The sequence below is a fragment of the Neoarius graeffei genome, chromosome 24 (assembly GCF_027579695.1).
Source record: "Neoarius graeffei isolate fNeoGra1 chromosome 24, fNeoGra1.pri, whole genome shotgun sequence".
NCBI lineage: Eukaryota > Metazoa > Chordata > Actinopteri > Siluriformes > Ariidae > Neoarius > Neoarius graeffei.
In genome coordinates, this window is record NC_083592.1 from 299508 (window position 1) to 320657 (window position 21150).

Here is a 21150-nt window from a genome sequence, read left to right on the forward strand (position 1 = left end):
CAGTTTCAGCTTTTTGAGTTAGTAGTTGGTCCAAGGCTGATCTAGCTGCATCCAATTTTTTAAGCACCGAAATGGACAAGGATTGTTTAAACTCCCTCTCTAGGTTAATGTCCTGTTCAAGTTCCAGTTGTTTAGCTAAACTGCTCATCTTTTTCGCTGCTGTAAAAGAAATAGAGCCCCTGAGAAAGGCCTTGCCCGCCTCCCATAAAGTGGAAGCGCTGACCCCCGGTAAATCATTTGTAGATATAAAAAGTTCCCATTGATCTTCTAAATATTTTAAAAATACAGGGTCACTAAGCAGAGTCTGACTTAGGCGCCAGCGTCTAGACAAGGGGTCATAATAAGGCAGTAGCAGTTCCATTGAAACCGATGAATGGTCTGAGAGCGCGCATGCGTTTATTGAACAACTCTGAGTTCTGTCAAGAACAGATCTAGAGACAAATAATTCTAGAAAAAGAAAAATGGGGACGTGAAAAAAATGTGAAGTCTTTTACAAGTGGATTACAAATTCTCCAGGTATCAAAGAGGCCAAGATCTGAGCACAACTCCATTGTAGCCTTTACAATTTTTGAAGGTGGTTGAGATTTTGGTTGATTATAGTCAGTCTCAGGGGTCAAACCACAATTAAAATCGCCTCCGATTATTACATGGTTTTGACCTATAGAAGACGCCTCCGCTAGAAGTTTTGAGTAGAACATGCCATCAAAAGTATTTGGTGCATAGACACTTCCAAAAAGTATCCGTACAGCGTATAACAGCCCAGTAATCAAAACAAATCGTCCGTCTGCATCACTTGTCACCTTATCCAAAGTGAACGGTAGGTTTTTATGGATCAACATCGCCACTCCTCTACTTTGAGAGTTGAAAGAGGAATAGTAAATTTGTCCCAACCAGTCACGCTTAAGTTTTAAGTGTTCAATATCGGTTAGGTGGGTCTCTTACAATAATGCAACCTGCACTGTCTTTTTTGAGCAAGGATAATATTTGGAGTAATATTCCAAGATGGCGGCGCGCGCACACACGCACCGGCTCCTCTCTGTCCCGACAGAACGGTGTTTTCGTGTTTGTGTTTTAAAACAGTGTGCATCTGTTCGTCTTTGTTGCGTCCATCAGTCTCAAGGCGCACATACTCCTGTGAGTTTCTGCTTGACATCCGCGGAACTATATTCACGGATATAAATCCAGCGGACGCGGAAGTGCTATGCAGCTACGGTTTGCTCCGGAGGCCTGCTCAACCACCGACCCCCACTCCTGCATCCAGCCCGCAGTGGAGGCAGAACATGCGGAAGCAGAAGAGAGGCAAGCGCGGAGGTATCCGAGCTAGGCTAGCGGCTAGCCCTCACCGGTCGGCTATCCCTACCATCACTCTGGCCAACGTACGCTCACTGGACAACAAGCTAGATTATGTCCGCCTACTCCGCTCATCTTTTAAGTCCGAGAGTGAGTGTTGTGTCCTTGTGTTTGTGGAAACCTGGCTTAACAACAGCGTCCCGGACTGTGCCATTCAGCTAGCCCGGCTAACATGCTACCGGTCAGACAGAGCACTAGTCGGGGGGGGGGACTCGCGGCAGAGGACTGCGTTTACATCAGTAATGCCTGGTGCCGTGATGCTGTTGTGGTCTGCAAACACTGCTCACCACTGGTGGAGTTTATGATTATGAAGTGCCGGCCATTCTACCTGCCGAGGGAATTTACAGTCATATTGCTGGTAGCAATATACCTCCCTCCCGGCTCCAATAACAGGAGTGAAGCACTGAATGAACTCTATCAGCACATCAGTGAGCAGCAGACAGCCCACCCAGATGCTTTCCTCATCCTGGCTGGGGATTTCAATCATGCAAACCCCAAGAGCGTGTTTCCAAAACTCTATGGTCATATCAACTTTCCCACACGTGGGAACAATACTCTGGACAATGTTTACAGCATGCATAAAGATGCCTACAAAGCCCTACTCCTCCCTCACCTTGGGGCCTCAGATCACTCCACTGTTATGCTAATGCCAGCATACAGGCCGCTGGTTAAAGTCACCAAACCAGCTACAAAACAGATACGCGTGTGGCCAGAGGGGTCCTCAGAGGCACTCCAAGACTGTTTTTCCACCACTGACTGGAGCATGTTCAGACAGGCGGCCACCTACCGGTACAGCAACATCACAGATCTCCAGGAGTACACTGAGACAGTCACTGCCTACATGAGGAAGTGCATGGACGACATTACGGTCACCAGAACCATCTCCATTCGGGCCAATCAGAAGCCACGGCTGACAGGGGAAGTCCACAGGCTCTTGTGGGCTCGGAACGCCACCTTCAGAGCTGGGGACGAGGTGGGCCTGAGGACAGCTAGGGCCAATCTGTCACGAGGCATCAGGGTGGCCAAGAGACAGTATTCCAGGCACATTGCTGACCATTTCAACAACAGCAGAGACACCAGGAACCTGTGGTGGGGGATTCAGACCATCACAGACTACAAGCCCTCGCCGCAGACCTGTGACAACTTCACGTCTCTGCTGAATCAGCTGAACGACTTCTTCGCTCGCTTTGAGGCAGAGAACAGCACCATGGCACAGAAGACCCCACCACCTCCTGGCGACCAGGTGTTGACGCTGTCCCCAGACAGCGTGAGAAGTCTCAGGACAACAAATGCACGAAAAGCCCAGGGTCCTGATAACATTCCTGGTCGTGTCCTGAGAGACTGTGCCGAGGAGCTCACAGATGTCTTTACAGACATCAACATCTTGTTGAGCCAGGCTGTTGTCCCCAGGTGCCTCAAAACCACCACCATCATCCCGGTCCCGAAGAAGCCGTCTCCATCCTGCTTCAATGACTACCGCCCTGTCGCACTCACCCCCATCCTCATGAAGTGCTTCGAGCGGCTAGTCATGCAGCACATCAAGTCTGCCCTCCCGCCCACCCTGGACCCTTTCCAGTTTGCATACCAGTCCAACCGTTCGACCGATGACGCCATCTCCACTGCCCTCCACTCAGCCCTCACCCACCTGGAGAAAAAAGACTCGTATGTCAGAATGCTGTTCATAGACTTTAGCTCAGCATCCAACACAATCATTCCTCAGCAGCTCATTCATAAACTGGACCAGCTGGGACTCAACACCTCCCTGTGCAACTGGCTGCTGGACTTCCTGACGGGGAGACCACAGACTGTACGGGTCGGCAGCAACTCCTCCAGCACCATCATATTGAACACGGGGGCCCCCCCAAGGATGTGTGCTAAGCCCCCTCCTCTTCACTCTGCTGACCCACGATTGCACACCAACATCCAACTCTAATCTCATTAAGTTCGCAGATGACACGACTGTGGTGGGTCTCAACAACAATGGCCATGAGACAATCTACAGGAGTGAGGTGAGCCGCTTGGCCATATGGTGCAAGGACAACAATCTCCGTCTGAACGTGAAGACGACGAAGGAGATTGTTGTGGACTTCAGGAGAGAGCACACCCAGCATGCTCCACTATCTATTAACGGTGCTGCAGTGGAGAGGGTGAGCAGCACCAAGTTTTTGGGTGTACACGTCTCTGAAGACCTGTCCTGGAGCAACAACACCGCATCACTGGCCAAAAAAGCCCAACAGCGTCTGTACTTCCTCCGCAAACTGAGGAGAGCAAGAGCCCCGGCCCCCATCATGCACACTTTCTACAGAGGCACCATCGAACATCCTGACCAGTTGCATCACCATGTGGTACGGCGCCTGCACCGTGTCCTGCTGCAAGTCTCTGCAGCGCATCGTGAGAGCAGCTGAGAGGATCATTGGTGTCTCTCTCCCTTCTCTAATGGATATTTATAACTCCCGCCTCACCCGCAAAGCCATCAGGATTGCAGGTGACCCCACCCACCCATCTCACAGCCTCTTCAGCCTGCTGCCGTCGGGGAGGAGACTGCGGAGTCTCCGGGCCAAAACCAGCAGGCTCAAGAACAGTTTCTTTCACCAGGCAGTCAAGAGGCTCAACTCCCTCCCTGTTCTGCCCTTCCTCCCCCCTCTGCCACAGATTCTGCTCACACACACCCCTGCCCCCCCTTCAGCATCTGACATGTCATCCTCACAGTCCCCCCCCCCCCCCCCCCAACACACACACACACCTCATTGTTCATTAACACACTGAACTCAGGGACTGCACATCTCACTTTACCTCGCTCATTTGCACTATTCTGCACTACCTCACCTTAACAGCTGCTAGTTTGTTTATTCTGCTTATTTCATGTTTCCCTGCTATACCTCAAGTGCCCTTGACTGTTTATTTGCACCAATTTACGTATACATATACATACATATATATGAGAGAGTGTTTAGTCTACGTCTAGTTCTTATCTAGAGTGTTTATACTGTTTATATTGTTTATTTTTTCAATTATTCTATTTTTATTTTTTAGGGCTGTCGAAGTTAACGCGATAACGCATTAACGCGATCTCAATTTATCGAGATTAAAAAAAAGTGCCGTTAACACAAATTCTAATTTGGCCCTGCGAGTCACCCGTAGTTCTTGTTGAGGTTTGTCGCGCGCTGCTTCAATCAGACCCTCCAGGACTTCGCGATGTTGCGATTTGCAACTTCAATGCAAATTCAACCAATCCCCGCGAATTCAGGGCGGTGTTGCAATTATATCCAATCACCGCAACTTTCCCGCAAATTTGACCAATCGTTGGCGTCGTCTTGAGGTGACGTCGACAAACTACCTTCCGCCTTACTTCCGTGTATACGTTCAAGAGAAGCAGCATGTGCGCAGTGTTGCCAGACTGGGCGGTTTGAAGTGCATTTTGGCGGGTTTTGAACATATTTTGGGCTGGAAAACGTCAGCAGTATCTGGTAACACTGCATGCGCGAGTCAGTGTTTATGTAGGCTTAAATTCTGTTACTGAAAGTGTGTTATGTTTACAGTGAAGGACTGTGTGCACTTTACATTATTTTTTACTTAATACAAGAAATTAATGGATGCCAACATTTTTGCCAAAATGGTATTTTATTTTCCATTGTTTAGGCAGCTTCAGCATCATACTGTGAGATTCTGTTCCAATTGTTTTTTTCTTCTATGAAGCCTGAGCCATTTATTTTATTAGTTTATAATTATTGTTTAATTTAGTCTTCAGGAGAGACTGCCTGCACACAGTACTAGTATTAATAGTTTTTTTTCTTACATGAAAGCTGAGGCATTTATATTATATTTTAAGGTAACTTCATGTTGTGCTGTGAGGTTCTATGCACTAACTTTTGAACCAACAGGTGCATTTGGATAAGTAAAGCTTATTTTTCTGCATTTTTGTAGTCCTGGTAATCTTTTATATTGGTAAAGTTGTTTATAGGACCATTTCTCAGTGTCTTTGTTTTTTTTAATCAATAGTTTTTCAGTAATAACTTAATATTTAACATATCACTCAATTTTAAATCACAAAAAGAGAAAATCGCAACAATTTCTCGCAACTTTCACTTCCTCCCGCACTGTAATCGCAACAAAAACCTAAAACACCACAACTTTCATCGCAATTTTTTGGAAAATCCCCGCAACAATCACAAAAAAGGCCCGCGGAATCCTAGGGGGACTGATCAGTAAGAGTAAGTGTGAGTGATGGAGAAAGGTCTGTTAAAGGGGAAGTTTCATTTCAAAAGAAGAGTGTGATTGAGTTGGTTTTGGTATGCACTTTGCAGTTCTAAAATACTTTTGTAAAGTGAGATTTCAGTATGCTGTAGCACTGTGATATGACACTAAATGTCTTTATTGAAGTCCAACTGCAATTTTTGTTTGCACAGTACTGTGAAGTCCTATAGGCTGTGACTGAATACAACTCCAGCACAATTGAAGTTTTATTTCATTTTTATTTTCTTTTGTCACACATGTCTGAACTGAGGCACAGTAGTATGTGACTACGTTTTATATTTGAGACTACAGCTCCCTAATCCATCACAAAATCCAATTTTGTGTTTTGTATGTTCAGTACTGCCTAGTATGAGTGAATAAGCTTCCTTACCATTTTCTCTTGTCCCAGCAGTTTTTAACAAGTATTTTTAGCATAAAATGTGTTCACCATTTTAATTGTAACATTTCACTTTAAAAGCCTTATTCATTTACATAGATCTTAAAAAATGCGATTAACTATATGAAATTGAGATTAATTGCGATTAAATTTTTTAATCGTTTGACAGCCCTATTATTTTTATTTACTGCATTGCCTGTTTGCACCGTGGGTCAGAGAGGACTAAAATTTCATCTGTGCTGTATGTCGAGCATGTGTAGCATATTTGACAATAAAGTTGACTTGACTTGATTTTACACCTTTTAATCACAAGGTTGATTCCCTTGACGTTAAGTGTTATAATTTTTGTGGTACTCATTATACAAACTGTCAATCATTTGACAAAAAAAAAAAAAAATGGCAATCCAAAGTGAATAAAAAGACCCATCATAATAAACACATTGGGCAACAAATTTTGACCCATGGCCTGGACTGGTTGTGCTAACATGAACAAAACCATCACACTCTGATGGCCTAAGAACTCTTACACACAAACCACTCAGTAAGAGAGTAAAAAGATAACCATAAATGTATCACATGCAAAAAAAAAAAAAACAACAACAACTAAACCACCCACTGGGTGGTGTTACAAGACCAGGTGCGGCCAAAAGAAGTCTATACTCTACGGGAGAAAAAGAAAAGAGAGATCCCACCCTCACTCCCCCAACTAAAATCTAACCTGGTTACTGTCATAGAACAAGACATTAGACTGAATAAGCAGTATGTAAATAATATTTTGGCTCTATTACCACGTCGCCATAAAAGTGTGACACACGAGTCTCCCGTTTAACTGTCTCTTTACCTTAACTGAAATAAACACAGCAAAATTATGCATCAATGTAATCACCCAATTTGAATCCAACGCTGCCAAAGCTTGTGTGGGGCTTGTATCCTTTGTAAATTAGTCCAGTGCATTGATGAAACTTTGTGCATCCTTAGGCGAGTCAAACTTGTATTCAGTGCGGTCATGAGTCAGCGTGAGTGTTGCCGGGAAGTGCATGCTGAAGCATATGTCCTTCTCAATCAAAGCATGGCAAGTGGCATTAAATCCCCACCACTTCTCATGAACTGCATAAGAGTAATCCTGATGTATAAAGAGTTGTTCAAATCAAATCAAGTTTATTTGTACAGCGCTTTTAACAATAAACATTGTCACAAAGCAGCTTTACAGAATTTGAATGACTTAAAACATGAGCTAATTTTATCCCTAATCTATCCCCAATGAGCAAGCCTGTGGCGACGGTGGCAAGGAAAAACTCCCTCAGACGACATGAGGAAGAAACCTCGAGAGGAACCAGACTCAAAAGGGAACCCATCCTCATTTGGGCAACAACAGACAGCCTGACTATAATATTAACAGTTTTAACAGGTATAACCCTCAACTGTCCTCATGGGGCCGTCCTTCACAGGAGTGGGGCGATAAAACTCCGACCAGACACAGGGCACCAGGATGGATCAAGCAGGTCCGAGGGGCAGAAGAGGCCAGTTGTTGACCCTCGAACTTAAGCGCAGGAGTCGCTCTCACTGCTGCCATGATCCGCTGCTTGTCCCTGGAGTTGTGGAGCTTAATCACCGGTCTGGGACGTGCAGTCCGCGGGCCGATGCCTCGGTGTACACGGTCAACTTGGATGCGGGCTTTTTTACCCACGGGGCTGTTCTCAAGACCAAGTATAGTAGACAGCCAGGCTTCAAAAAACTGAATGGGGCTTTTACCCTCCGTGCCTTCCTTCAGATTGATAATGCGAATGTTATCCCACCTGCTCCTGTTCTCCATATCATCCAAGCTTTTGGCCATGGTCTTAATTTTCTCCTCGGCTTCAGTCAGTCTCTGCGTAAGCTCGGTGGCCATGTCCTCCACATTTGAAATTCTCTACTCTGCCTCCGTGGTGCGTGTCGAGAGACTTTCAAGTGAGGCCGATATTTTCTCCAGAGTCCCAGATAGTACAGACAGTTTTTGATCCATCACCTCACTAATGCTATTAGTCACTTGGCGGACGAGAGCCGCGGTGTCCACCGGAGGCGAGGCCTGGTCACCTGTTGTTGCTAGCATGTCAGTTTGGCTAGCACTGGCGGTCATGGCGGCCATCGTCTTTCGTGGTTGTATTTTCGTCTGTTCTGACATCGCTCGCTGTCCCAAAAACTGGTTTTGTGGTATTACTTATTTCAAAAACATCCAGTCAATAAGGCCACACCAATTTAATTAGTTGGTTCTCTGATTTTTTCAGGAAAAATATGAAGCAAGCGCGCGAAATTAAAAAAAAAAAAAAAAAATGCTCTGATGGTAAAATTAGCGGTGGAAGTAGAGGGCTTTCATAACAGAGAAACAAAACAAAGGCAATACATTATTGTTACACATTTCATATGGCTCTTTTAATAGCTTATCTTATTTCCACCCATGTGCATTAAGGGCTAGCTCTGGCTGCACGTCTTTTATCAGGCAAACCAGTAAACAGATAGGTTAAATAAACGATTGAATTACAGTCAATTGAACATCTACAATGCACAGAAAAAAACATTTGACCAGGAGTAGGCTACTTCTGATGGCTAAATACTTCAAATGATTTTTTGTTTGCCCCTCACATCAATCAATCAATGAAATATATAAATCAAACCCACCTCCACAGAGTTGTAGTCCAAGTTGGCACATCGCAGAGTAACAAGCTCACGGCATCTTGAGTACAACTGTGCAAAATTTTCCCCCTCTTGAATTTCGACACACCTGTCAAAGATTTTACGCTTCTGTTCGCTGAATATCCTAACAATCACAAACAGGCTTTGCAGGATTCCCCTCCACAGGCATGTTTCTTCCACAAGTCTTTATCTAAAGTGAAAGGGGCGATTTGATTGGTTTTTGACATCACATGACCTCAACCTGCAGTCGATTTTTATTTAATTTTTTTTTCATTTTGCATTTTCTTCAAGCGGCGATTCCAAGAACCAACTAATCGAATTGGTGTGGCCTAAACTAAAATATAGGGTCCACAGTAATTGGCTTTGGCTGTTGTGGTCACCCAGCCTGTGTTTGTTTTTATAAGCGTGTTAATTTTTATACCTTCTTATTTTTTGTGTGTGTTGTAATGGCGAAGCTAATAAAATAAAATTAAAAAATATGGACAGTATCGCGTATAATGCTGTAATAAATACGGGTGGGAGCGGGAGCACAGTGAGAACACATCTTCTAGTCAGCCATCTTCACCAGAAGCCCCTGCTGCCATTTCTGGAGCTAGGCATTTTTCCAAATGCCATACATCTAGGATTTGTAATTAATTTAAAAATATATTCACACCTAGTGGCAATTTAAGCATCACCAATTTGCTGAAGAAACCAGTGGACCCAGAGGAAACCCACACTGACAGGGGGAGAACTTGCAAAGCGTCACACAGACAGCAACCTGAGCTCAGAATCGAATCCAGGACCCTGGAGCTGCACCACTGTGATGCCCCTAAATCCATCCATCGCATCCATATGTGCTTCTCTCTCATTTCAGGGTCATACTGAGGGGCATACTCTGTCCCCTATTAAATCACAGCCAGTTAGGGTCTTCTGTGAGCTCATGCATGCGGGGAAGAGAGCACATAGCACTTTCCTCCGGGTGTGTTTTGCTATCCTGTGACGCAGCATGAGCTGCATTTGGAAAAGAGGAGGTTGATGGCTTCATATGTTTTGGAGGAAGCACGTGTTAGCCTTCACTCACATGGTTAGAAAGACCTGGCTGGTGGGTGGATACTAGCAGGTGACCACATTGGAGAGAAAATGGGTGGAAGAAAAAAAAACCTATAACCTTCTAATGTGGTGAAGACATTAGGACATGTTTATGGAAAGCAACCCAGGTATTAGTCAACAAGTTTCCCAAGATGGGAGTGTCTTCAGGACAGAGGAGTTTGTGCTTTCTGGTTTCTAGGTCACACAACAACCTGCATTTTTTTTGTCTCAGAACAAAACCACAGGAGTGGCTGGAGAGAATGACAGACATTCTGTAACATTAAACGTAAACAGGAACAAATAAAACATGCAGTGTGTCATTCATTAATGAATTAAAAATTGTAATTGTAGGCAAATCACTGTGGTATGAGGGGAATAATACACTTTCGGCCGTGCTGTTATATGAAAATAAATCACCCGGCATAAATTTTTTATAACAGCATGACCCATCGTATGATATTCCACACTTTTTTTTTTTTTTTTCAGGTAAACATCTGTTTATAACAACTAATTTACTGTAAGGAAATAAAAAAATAGTTTCTCTCACTCCTTCCTACCATATTACACTCTATAGACAAAGTTCACACCATCAATAAAAGGATCAAGTTCAATTTAATTTTGTCACAGTTTACTGAGTAAATAATCTGAGATTGAGGCTACATCCCAAATGTACTGTATTGTACTTTTGGTAGGGATGATTTTCCACAATCGCAGAAAAAACATGGAAATTGTGGAATCGCTTGTCCAAAACAGAATTGCTATTCTGAAATAGAAAACAGGTTTTTGTTGGCATCCAGTTTCAAAACCCAAGAAATTCAATCCATATAGCTTTAAGCTAGTATCTCACTGGGCTGCGACAGCTTGCTACAAATTGCAAATGTCATTCACGAGAGAGTTTCAAAAGTGTCTTGAAACATTTGTGGGGCTTCTCAATTTCGTCGCATGAGCCGCAAAGTGTTGCTCCTTTGTTGCTGAAATTTCGAACATGTTCAAAAAATTTGTGCAACAAAATTTCTCTCAAAATAGCCACAAATGCGTCGCTGGTGTCGCAAAGTCATCGCGAACCCTTCTCAAGTCAGTTTCCGTGAGACTTCCCTGCCTGCCGAGGGAAAGCCGGGCTGCGACAGCCTGCGACTAGTTGGAGACAACAATTGTGGTAAAATATGCGAATATCAATTCAGTACGATTCCAAGTGAAAATTGTCACTAATTCACATATTTTATCGCAATTGTTGCATCTCCAACTAGATGCGGGCGGTCACAGCCCAGTGAGATACTACCCATACAGCAAGCTTTTTTTTTTTGGCAAAAAGAAATCAAATCTCAGTGTAAACCAGGTTCAAAGTTCAAGTTCAAAGTGTCTGTCATATGCACAGTAAAGGACATGTCCTCTTGCACAATAAAATTCTTAGTTTGCTGTCAACGCCAATTACAAATAAATAAATAAATATAGACGGAATAAATAATACAAAGTAAAGGCAATATAGTGCAAAAATCTAAATAAATAAATAAATGTGTAGTACAAAATAAAAGGTAAATGTAGTGCAAAATAGGCAGTATAATACAAAAATAAGGCAATGCAGCAAAAAATGGCAGTAATGTGCAAACAAATGTAAACAGATGTAAACAGTCAAGGACAGTTTACAGGGAGGCAAGTCCATGGTTATAGACTCCTGTCAGCTGTTCAGGAGTCTGATGGCGGTGGGAAAGAAAGAGTTCTTTAGTCTGACAGTCTTACATTTCACACTTTTGTACCTCCGGCCTGAGGGTAGAAGTGTGAACAGTCCATGCTGGGGGTGGGTGGGGTCTTTGAGGATGGAGGCAGCTCTCCTGTGGACTCTGCAGTGGTAGATACTCTGCAGAGAAGGCAGTGGAGTTTTGGTAATCCTCTCAGCAGTCTTCACCACCCTCTGCAGGCATCTGCAGTCCATAGCTGTAGTGCTGCCATAACACACAGTGATGCAGTTGGTCAGGCTGCTCTCAAATCATGCAGCTGTAGAAGTTGCTGAGGATCTTGGGCGACATGCCAAACTTCCTCAGCCTCCTCAGAAAGTACAGTCGCTGTTGAGCCTTCCTAACCAGCTGTGTGGTGTTAGGTGTCCATGTGAGGTCCTCACTGATGTGAACACCCAGGTGTTCGAAGCTGCTCACCATCTCCACCTCAAGCTCCCGGATGAACAGTGGCCGATGAGGTCTCCTCTCCTTTCTCATGTCCACCATCATCTCCTTCGCCTTGTCCGTGTTGAGGGTGAAGTTGTTGTCCTCACACCATGACACCAGACTGGCCACCTCCCTCCTGTAGGCCGTTTCGTCTCCACCAGTGATGCGTCCCATCACTGCCGTGTCATCCGTGAACTTCAGGATGATGTCCTTGTGGGAGGCAACACAGTCATGGGTGAGCAGGGTGTCAAGGATGGGGCTGAGGACACATCCCTGTGGGGTGCCAATGTTTATGATGTTGGTTGAAGTTCCATTACCAAACCTGACAGTCTGGGGCCTGCCAGTCAGGAAGTCGAGGAGCCAGTCACAGAGGATGGGGTGCAAACCAAGTGTGGACAGTTTATAGGTGAGTTTGTGGGGGATGACGGTGTTGAAGGCAGAGCTGTAGTCAACAAAGAGCATCCTGATGTAAGAGAGTCTTTGTTTTCCAGGTGGGAGAGGGTATAATGGAGGGCAGCAGCGATGGCGTCTGAGGTGGACCTGTTGGGCCTGTAGGCATACTGCAGGGGGTCCAGTATACTGCTCTGAACATGGACCAGTACCACTCTCTCAAAGCACTTTGAGATGACTGGAATGAGTGCTACCGGCCTGTAATCATTCAAGCAGGTGAGTGGGTTCTTCTTAGGAAGATGGATGATGGTTGTAGTCTTGAAGCAGGAGGGAACGGTGCTCTGGCTAAGGGAAAGGTTGAAGATAGTGGTGAAAACATCAGCCAGCTCATTGGCACATACTCTGAGGGCCCGCCCAGGGATGTTGTCTGGTCCTGCTGCCTTCCTGGGGTTGATCTTCCTCAGAGCTTTGTGTATCTGGCCTGATGAGACTGTTGATTGGGGGGGTGGTCCAGGTGTGTGTGCGCCTCCTCTCTGTGCTGTAGCTGGAGGTCTCAAAGCAGGTGTAGAAAGTGTTGAGGTCATCTGGCAGGCTGTCTGTGGAGCTGATGGTGCTGGTGGTAGTCCTGTAGTCTGTGATGTGCTGCAGGCCTTGCCACATCCATCCGGGGTCAGCAGTAGAATAGAAGCCATCCAGCTTCTCTCTGTACTGCCTCTTGGCCACTGTAATGGCTTTCCTCAGTCCGTACCTTACCGCTTTGTACTCCGTCTTATTGCCTGATCTAAATGTAAGAGAGCAAGCACCCAGCATGCGTCGTACCTGACTGTTTACCCAGGGCTTATAGTTGGGGAACTTCCTGATCTGTATGGTGGGCACGATGTTGCAGACACATGTGCTGATGTACCCAGTCACATACTCAGCATAGTCCTGTATACTGACAGAAGAGTTCTCCAAAGTGGCTGCAGCTTTAAACACATCCCAGTCTGTCCGAGCAAAACAGTCCTAAAAGGTACTCTCAGTCTCTGGGCTCCAGAGTTTGATTTGTTTGGTGACAGGGTTTGTTTGTTTTAGTCTTTGTCTGTAGGCTGGTTGTCAACAAACTATCAACATCCTGCCATGTTGTAAATGACGCGAGGGCTTATGATCAGTGTGCATGTTGATTGGATAAAAAGACATCCAGGGATTGCAAGCAGGAACGTCTCACACCAGAAAATACAAAGCAGCTTACAATACTGATGTTCTGGTATTAAATCCACATCTGCCTGTCCAACAGGACGAGTTGAATATTTGTTGAAAAATCACCATTTCTATAGTAATTATTCAAGAGTTACTACAATAAAGTTCCAATAAAACCAGTTCAATCCCCTCAGTGATCCGGCCGTGTTACTGTTTATGAAATTCCAGGGAAGCCGAGTGCAGCAGGTGCGTGTGTAAAAATAACCATGGCGTAATATCTAATTATAGATTATTAGACTATGAATTCATCAGAATCGGAGAAATGGCGATCAAATGTCTCAAAATAAATATCTGTGGTGAATCTTCATTTCATTCTGACGTTCATTGTATTTTTCTTTTGTATGGTTCACATTAACCATCACAAGTATAAAATATTTAGGGGGAATTTTACGACAGTGCTGAACTCACTTATGGTTTGTTTTCATTCACAGCTTGATTCTGTCCCCCTTATCATGTCCAACTCATTTTCTTTCGGTTTCAGTTCTTTAATTTAATTTATACTTCAGGTTTTACTGGATTAAAGATTTAACTTTATTTCCTCCAGAAGCTTTGAATTTGGGTGAGTCTAACTCTTAAAACTTCAGATCAAGTAATGGGTTAGAACACATGCACCATAGAGGAGCTTTGGATAGTTTATTTATTGTTACAGTTAAAGTATGAGTTTTATTGAAAAATTTAAAATCATTAAAGCATAATGATTAACATAACTTTGTTAATCACTTCTTTCAGGGACAGTGATACCGAACATTTCTAGAACTTCTTTCTCCCACTCTCCCAATTTGAACCTGAATGTCTATAATTATGTAGAAGTTGAATAAAAAAAAAAAATTTATTGCTCAAGTTTTGTTTTTAGGGATTTCAGAACTCCAAAACTATCATCGGGACATGGAAACATTTTCCTCTTTCTTATTATGGAAAACGAGGGAAAAAACAGACTTGGCAATTTTCTGAAACGGAAAATCATCATCCCTATTTTAGTGCACTAGAAAGTGTGTAGGATAGTGTGTGAGCCAGTGTCTTACAGAGGTAGTCTTTATTGTCAGGATTTTCCACTTTAATGAAGAGACCTTCAGGTGGGTTGTCAAGGTTGTCTCCATGGTTGTAGATGTTCAGCTCCAGTGTCTCCTCTTTCTTCACACAGACTACTGATGCTTTGGACATCTCCGTTTTCATGTCCTCACACAGCTAAAAATCAAACAATAAAAGAGTTATTCAGCAAAAAACATCAACACTGTTTATAAATCTATTTATAAGGTTTGTGTGGCAGCAGGGGCATGATCGAGGGTCAGCTGTGGATGGTGAGGAGTCGGGTAGAACTGGCAGGTAACACGTGAGGAGGTGCACCTATGTTTGATTACTGGCAATTTACTTGTGCGTCTTGTGTTCTTTCAGAGAGAAGCCAGTAATCAGAGAGGGACAGAGCTGAGCTACCCAGCGCCATGTGTGTGCAAAGTACAGAAAAAGGTCAGTGAAAAGCGAGCTTTAAAAATAAAGCGCACTTTGGAGTTGTCAAGCCTGTCTCCCAGTTCCTCATTCCCTGAGCTGCAAGAGTGCTACAGTCTGTTAAACTGAAAAGAAAAAAAGGGAAATCCTGTGGTCACGCAGCAGCTCTCATCTGGAAGGTCGGATCTATCAGAGTACAGCAAGTGTATTATTGCATTGGTTTAATAATAATGTAGTGTTTATATATTGCAAGTCACTTTGGACAAAAGCGTCTGCTGAATACCATAACCATATTAATAACCACCAGCACCGAGCTCTTGTCTAATAGATGTCCAAATCTTGTCTAAATAATTTTTTTTTTGTGCGTTTGTGTAGTTTGATGTTTGTTTTGTCCGCCAGTTGTGGTGTAGCTCCGAGCCCAGTTTTGGGCATCGGTTCCCTCCAAGCCTTGGTTCGCCGTGGGTGATGCCTGTGCTCCTCGCTATGGACTGCAGTGAGCTCGTTGCTCATTTTAACAATCGGGGTTGTCCAGCACTCTGTGCTTTAGTACTTGGCATCGTGTTCCGCGCGATGTTGCTCGGTGGCGTCGCAGCAGCTGTGCAGGCGGTCTGGGACATACCGGCGCTCTGCGTGGCAGTGCTTCGGTGCTCACTTTGTGGATCCATGGCGTGGTGTTCAGAGTGATGTTGCCGCCAGCAGCGCGGCAGCTGTGCTGGCGGTGTGGGACTTGTTTTCGTGCGCCTTTTGGTGGGACGGTGGCTGCTACACCATTGGAATGACATCCTGACCTCTATTTGGTGGACTGACTTACTTTATTTTTTACTATAAAGTGACCTTGGGTTTTGTGAAAGGCACTATATAAATTGAACTTTATTATTATTATTATTATTAATAATAATAATAGAACTCTACCACCCCACGGTACCATGATGTCTCTTGTATCGGCTCAAGAAGGGGGGGGAAAAAAAAAGAAAAAAAAAAAAACACAGCTCAGCCAGACAAGCACAGGCTCACCATTTTGGCACAGATGCTGTCAAACTTTGGAAACAATAAACATGCCATACTTAAATAATTCCTTGTCGATGTATTTGTCCAAGCTTCAACTTTTTAACTACCCTGATCATTCCAGATACTGGATGGGATTTGTAGGCTGTTTGTTTACACTCGTAGTTCAGCACCAGTCGCTTTTGGGTTCTCTCAGCTACATGCACTTATTGTCAGTCACTTTGTACATATCTTATTTTTTGCAATATGCCATAATAATTTGGCATAAGATATTTATATCTATATTAATTTTTGTACTAATTTCATGCAAAAGTGTCACACCTGTGCGCCTCGGCACGTGCATCAGACAGTGCGCATGCATCAGGCGGACTCTCGCGTGTGCACACACCGTAAACAACTCGCACCTGCACAGGATTAAGGCACAATCAGCACACCGATATAAAAACTGTGAAAACATACTTACTTTGCAAAGTATTGAGTTGCATTGCTGACACATTACCAATCCTTATTTCCTTGTTTGGTTTCCCGTTTCTCATCTTTGATTCTGCCAAGTCTACGATAGCCTGTTTGTGCCTCGCTCAACCTACTGCCTGTTTCACCATTTTACGATTTTGCCTGCCATTCTGGATTGTTTACCTGTCTTCACTTGTATTAATAAACACTTCTTCTGCACTTACAGCCTTCTCCCAACCATCTCTGACAAAATACTTCATACTCCCTGACAAAGAGAAGCACATTCACCTGTTCATACATCATGTTCACAGGGCTCTCAAGTCTCACGCATTGAGCGTGACAGTCACGCTTTTCGGTCTTTTGTCACGCACTCCTGCCACACATTATATTTCTCATGCTGAAAAAAAATAATATAAATTTTTCTGGCACGCCGCTATCGCTACAGAAACGGCAGGAAACAAGCATGTCTCCCATGAGTCAAGCCTGCCACTTACCAGCCAGTCAAAAAAAGGGAAGGGGCAGGGCTACACAGTCAATCAGAAGCGCTCTTGTATCTGGGTCGATAACGCAACAACCAATGAAAAAAAGCATTGTTATCCCAGGAATTGTTCACATGATTCTGCTACAACCATCTTCTGAAAGTTTTGTTCAGTGGACACCATGAGGATGAGCTCCGAGCAGCACAGAGACCAGAGTAAGTAATATCCTGTTTTAATGTTACAACAAATTCACAACTTGTTTGACACAAGAAATGACAACTTGCCTGCTGTTAGAGAATGTTGCCCAGATAATTCGCATGGACCTGTGTGGGCGCGATGCGAGTGCATCGGTAGAGCAGCCATGAATAGATGCAGTTTGGGGATGAAATCGAGATGCATCGGTTTTAATACGTCTGTGCTTCGATAAAATCTGATACATGTAATAGCTAGATGTTGTCTGCCTTTATTTAGAAATTTGAAAACACACAATTATTTAATATCTTGGCCCACTCCTCACGCGATACCTTCCAGTACAGCGCAGATGCTGATCAGTAGCCAGTGGATGAGGGAGGGGGTTACAGGTTTTACAAGAGGTGAGCCAAGTATTGTAACTTTCTAAATGATCCCCTGGCGAACAGCTCCACTTGTTCACAGGCAATAACAGACGCTGGTCAGTAATAAAACAGTGACACTAACATGTGTTTTAAAGCCCCAGGACCCAGCATCCTTTGACAGTGAGGAGTTCTGGGGAAGAATGTCCTCAAAAAAGAACAAAGTAAGACCTTTTTTGCATACAACATGACTTGCTCATTATTAAGATAAAAGGAAAACAAACATTTAAGTAATAGAGGCCCTTGGTTCCTTTTTCAAAGGTGACTGGCTTGAACCAATTTGGGAGGCTATCAAAGATCGCAACCTTGGTTTTGGTGCTTCCTCATTCAAATGCTGATGCCGAGAGGGTATTTTCAATGGTCGGTCTGAACAAAACCTCAACCCGAAACAGCTTGTCTCTGGACGGGACATTGGCCTCCATCATGACCCTGAAAATGGCTGGACTTGAGCCGAACTGTTTTAAGCGGGAGCCAACACCACAAATGATGAAGGGCTCCAAAAAGGCAACAAACACTTACAATAAACACCACCAGTCATAATCTCTCTCACACACACACACTTATTCAATACATAGAAATTGAATAAAAAGACTTTGTATTTGGTTGAGTTGTCAGTGCCATGTGTTATCCTTTTTTCTGCAAGTCTGAGCAGTTATTAATAACACCACCACCACTAATAATAATAATAATAATAATAACGAAAGACCCCCATTCCTGTGACCCGTCCAACCGGCCCCCCCAAAGGGTGGGGTGGGAGGTGGAGATGTCACTCTTGCCTGCATTCAAAACTTGAGAGCCCTGTGTTCAGGAACAAACTAATGTTAATGGCGCGAAAACAGCCACTGTCAAATGGTGTGGTTGGAGTCTTGTACTCGACTCAATTTTTTTTTTTTAAGTGACTTGGACTTGAACACTGGGGACTCGAGACTGGACTCAAGGTTTAGTGACTTGACTACATCACTGGTGAACAGTAGAGGACTCCGATCACAGCCCTGGGGAAACCCAGTTGTAACGTTTCCCTGATTACAGTGGATGCTGAATCACTGGTGGGCGGGATCAAGTTCACTCTCGGTTTTATTTCAAAACCACAAAAGTCAAACAAAACACACTTTTCAGAAGTTTCACAATGATGAGCTGTGTGCCACTGCATGGGCATGACATCAGTCGGGGGAAAAGAGAGAGAACCTCACTCTGCTGCTCTCCCCTTTTATCTGCTCCTTTGTACTGCACACAAAACACACACAACACATTAATTCACCACAGGTGCTTCCACTTTGCCACTCACCTTCCTCGGCCTCGCTCTCTATTCACAAACTGGCACTTGACCACGCCACCGCTGCCACATACCCCCACTGCCCTACTCAGGCCGGGGAGCCGTCCAGCCTGCAGCTGACCCCCCCCCGGGAAAGGCAGTCCACAACCACCGCCTGTGCCCCCGGACTGTGGACCGCTTCGAACTTAAACGGCTATAGAGCCAGATACCAATGGGTGATCCAGGCGTTGGCATCCTTCATACAGTGAAGCCACTGGAGCGGGGCATGATCTGAGCAGAGAGTGACAGGGCATCCCAGCAGGTAGTAACAGAGGGTGAAGACAGCTCACTTGATGGCCAAGCACTAATTCTCGATGGTGCTGTACTTCATCTCCCACATGGAGAGTTTGCAGCTGATGTACAGCACAGGGTGCTCCTCCCCCTCCACCATTTGGGACAAAACAGCCCCCGGCCCTCTGTCTGATGTGTTGGTCAGCAATGCAAAAGGGAGAGAGAGAAGTCAGGGGAGTATAAAAGTGCCCCCCTCCCCAGTACAGTTTTTACCTGGTCAAAGGTAAAAACTGGCAGCATGGTGGCGTAAATGGTTAGCACTGTTGCCTCACAGCAAGAAGGTTCTGGGTTCGAGCCCAGTGGCCGATGGGGGCCTTTCTGTGTGGAGTTTGCATGTTCTCCCCGTGTCTGCGTGGGTTTCCTCCGGGTGCTCCAGTTTCCCCCAGAGTCCAAAGACATGCAGTTAGGTTAACGTGGGATGGCCTTGGGCTGAAGTGCCCAAGAGTGGCGGTGCACATGTACGCAGCAGCTTTGCTCTCCTATGACGAACTAAATTTCATTGTACATTTGTGCAGTGACAATAAAGGCATTCTATTCTATTAAAGGCCTGTTGGCATTGCTCCGTCCACTGGACCGGATCTGGTGCTCCCTTTTTAGTGAGGTCCATCAGCAGGCTGGTGACATCTGAAAATTTAGGCATGAACCACCTATAATAGCCAGCCAGCCCCAGGAACTGCCTCACCCCCTTTTTGGTCCTAGATCTTGGATAGGCCGCAAATCACTGCAGTCTTATCAATTTGGGGACACACTTGCCCATGACCCAAGTAGAAGCCCAGATACCGTAGTTCCACCCACCCAACTGCATGCTTCTTTGGGTGTGCTGTGAGCCCAGTGTGCCTCAGTGACCTCAGAACCGCCCTGAGATGTTGTAGGTGCCGCTCCCAATTATTATATCGTCTAAGTTGGCTGCCGCATATGTATTGTGGGGACGGAGAATTCGGTCCATGAGACACTGAAACGTCGCAGGGGCCCCAAAGAACCCGAATGGAAGGGTGACAAACTAGTGTAAACAGAACGGAGTGGAAAAGGCCGTTTCCCCCCCCCCAGGATAACAGAGTCAAGGGAATCTACCAATTTCCCTTTGTTAAATCCAGTGTCGAGTAAAAGCAAGCCATGCCTAACTGATCGAGCAGTTCATCAATGCAGGGCATCGGATGTGCGTCAAATTTAGACACCGCACTGACTTCTATAGTCTACACCAGGGGTGTCAAACCTGATCCATAAAGGGCCGTGTGGCTGCAGGTTTTCATTCCAGCCATGCAGCAGCACCCTGATTTGGCTTATTCAATCAACTGACACACCCACCCTTTAATCAAGGGTGGGTGTGGCTGCAAGTATTTGACTGTGTGAAGACAGTTCAGTTGATTGAATGAGCCAAGTCAGGTGTGCTGCTGCATGGCTGGAATGAAAACCTGCAGCCACAAGGCCCTTTATGGATCAGGTTTGACACCCCTGGTCTACACAGAACTGGACCAACCCGTCAGCCTTAGGAACCAAGACCACCGGGCTGCTCCAGTCACTGTGTGACTCCTCAATTACCCCCGTCTTCAGCATAGCCTGGAATTCATCCTGAACCACATTTTTCTTGTGTTCGGGAAGCCGATATGGGCGGCTGCGCACCACCACCCCAGGGGAGTCTCAATGTGGTGTTCTGTGAGATCAGTGCAACCAGGAAGGGGTGAGAACACCACATCAGAGAACTCTTCCTGCAATCTAATTACCTGTCCTCTCTGGGATGGCGAGAGGTGGTCTCCACAGGGTGAACTGGGCCACACTTTTCAGAATTATCTCCGGTCCCAGCTCCGCCCTCTCCGGAATTACCATCACCAGAGCCACAAGAACCACCTCTCTCCATGGTTTTAGGAGATTGAGGTGGTAAATTTGATGTGTCACCCCTATCTGGACACTTAAACTCCTAGTCGACTTCCCCAACTTGCCGTGTGATGTCAAAGGGTCCTTGCCACTTGGTGAGCAATTCTGAATTTGAAGTGGGCAGTAAAATGAGGACTTTATCCCCTGATGCAAATTCCCTTAGCTGTGCCCCTCTGTT

The 21150-nt window shown here is 45.0% G+C and overlaps 1 protein-coding gene across 9 annotated transcripts in view; it reads right to left on the reverse strand.

Moving 5' to 3' along the window:
- LOC132872667 (zinc finger protein 883-like) overlaps window positions 1-21150 on the reverse strand; it is a 76344-nt gene that overhangs the window by 37989 nt on the left and 17205 nt on the right. For 7 of the 9 annotated variants that reach the window (XM_060907635.1, XM_060907629.1, XM_060907627.1 and 4 more), the window contains one exon: window positions 14529-14691. The exons of 1 other annotated variant lie outside the window; for it this stretch is intronic. In XM_060907635.1, the coding sequence (XP_060763618.1) occupies window positions 14529-14603 (75 nt within the window). In that variant the 5' untranslated portion in view covers window positions 14604-14691. Of the gene's footprint in view, window positions 1-14528; window positions 14692-21150 lie in introns of those variants that run through there. One more of the 9 variants, XM_060907632.1, reaches the window with a different exon arrangement.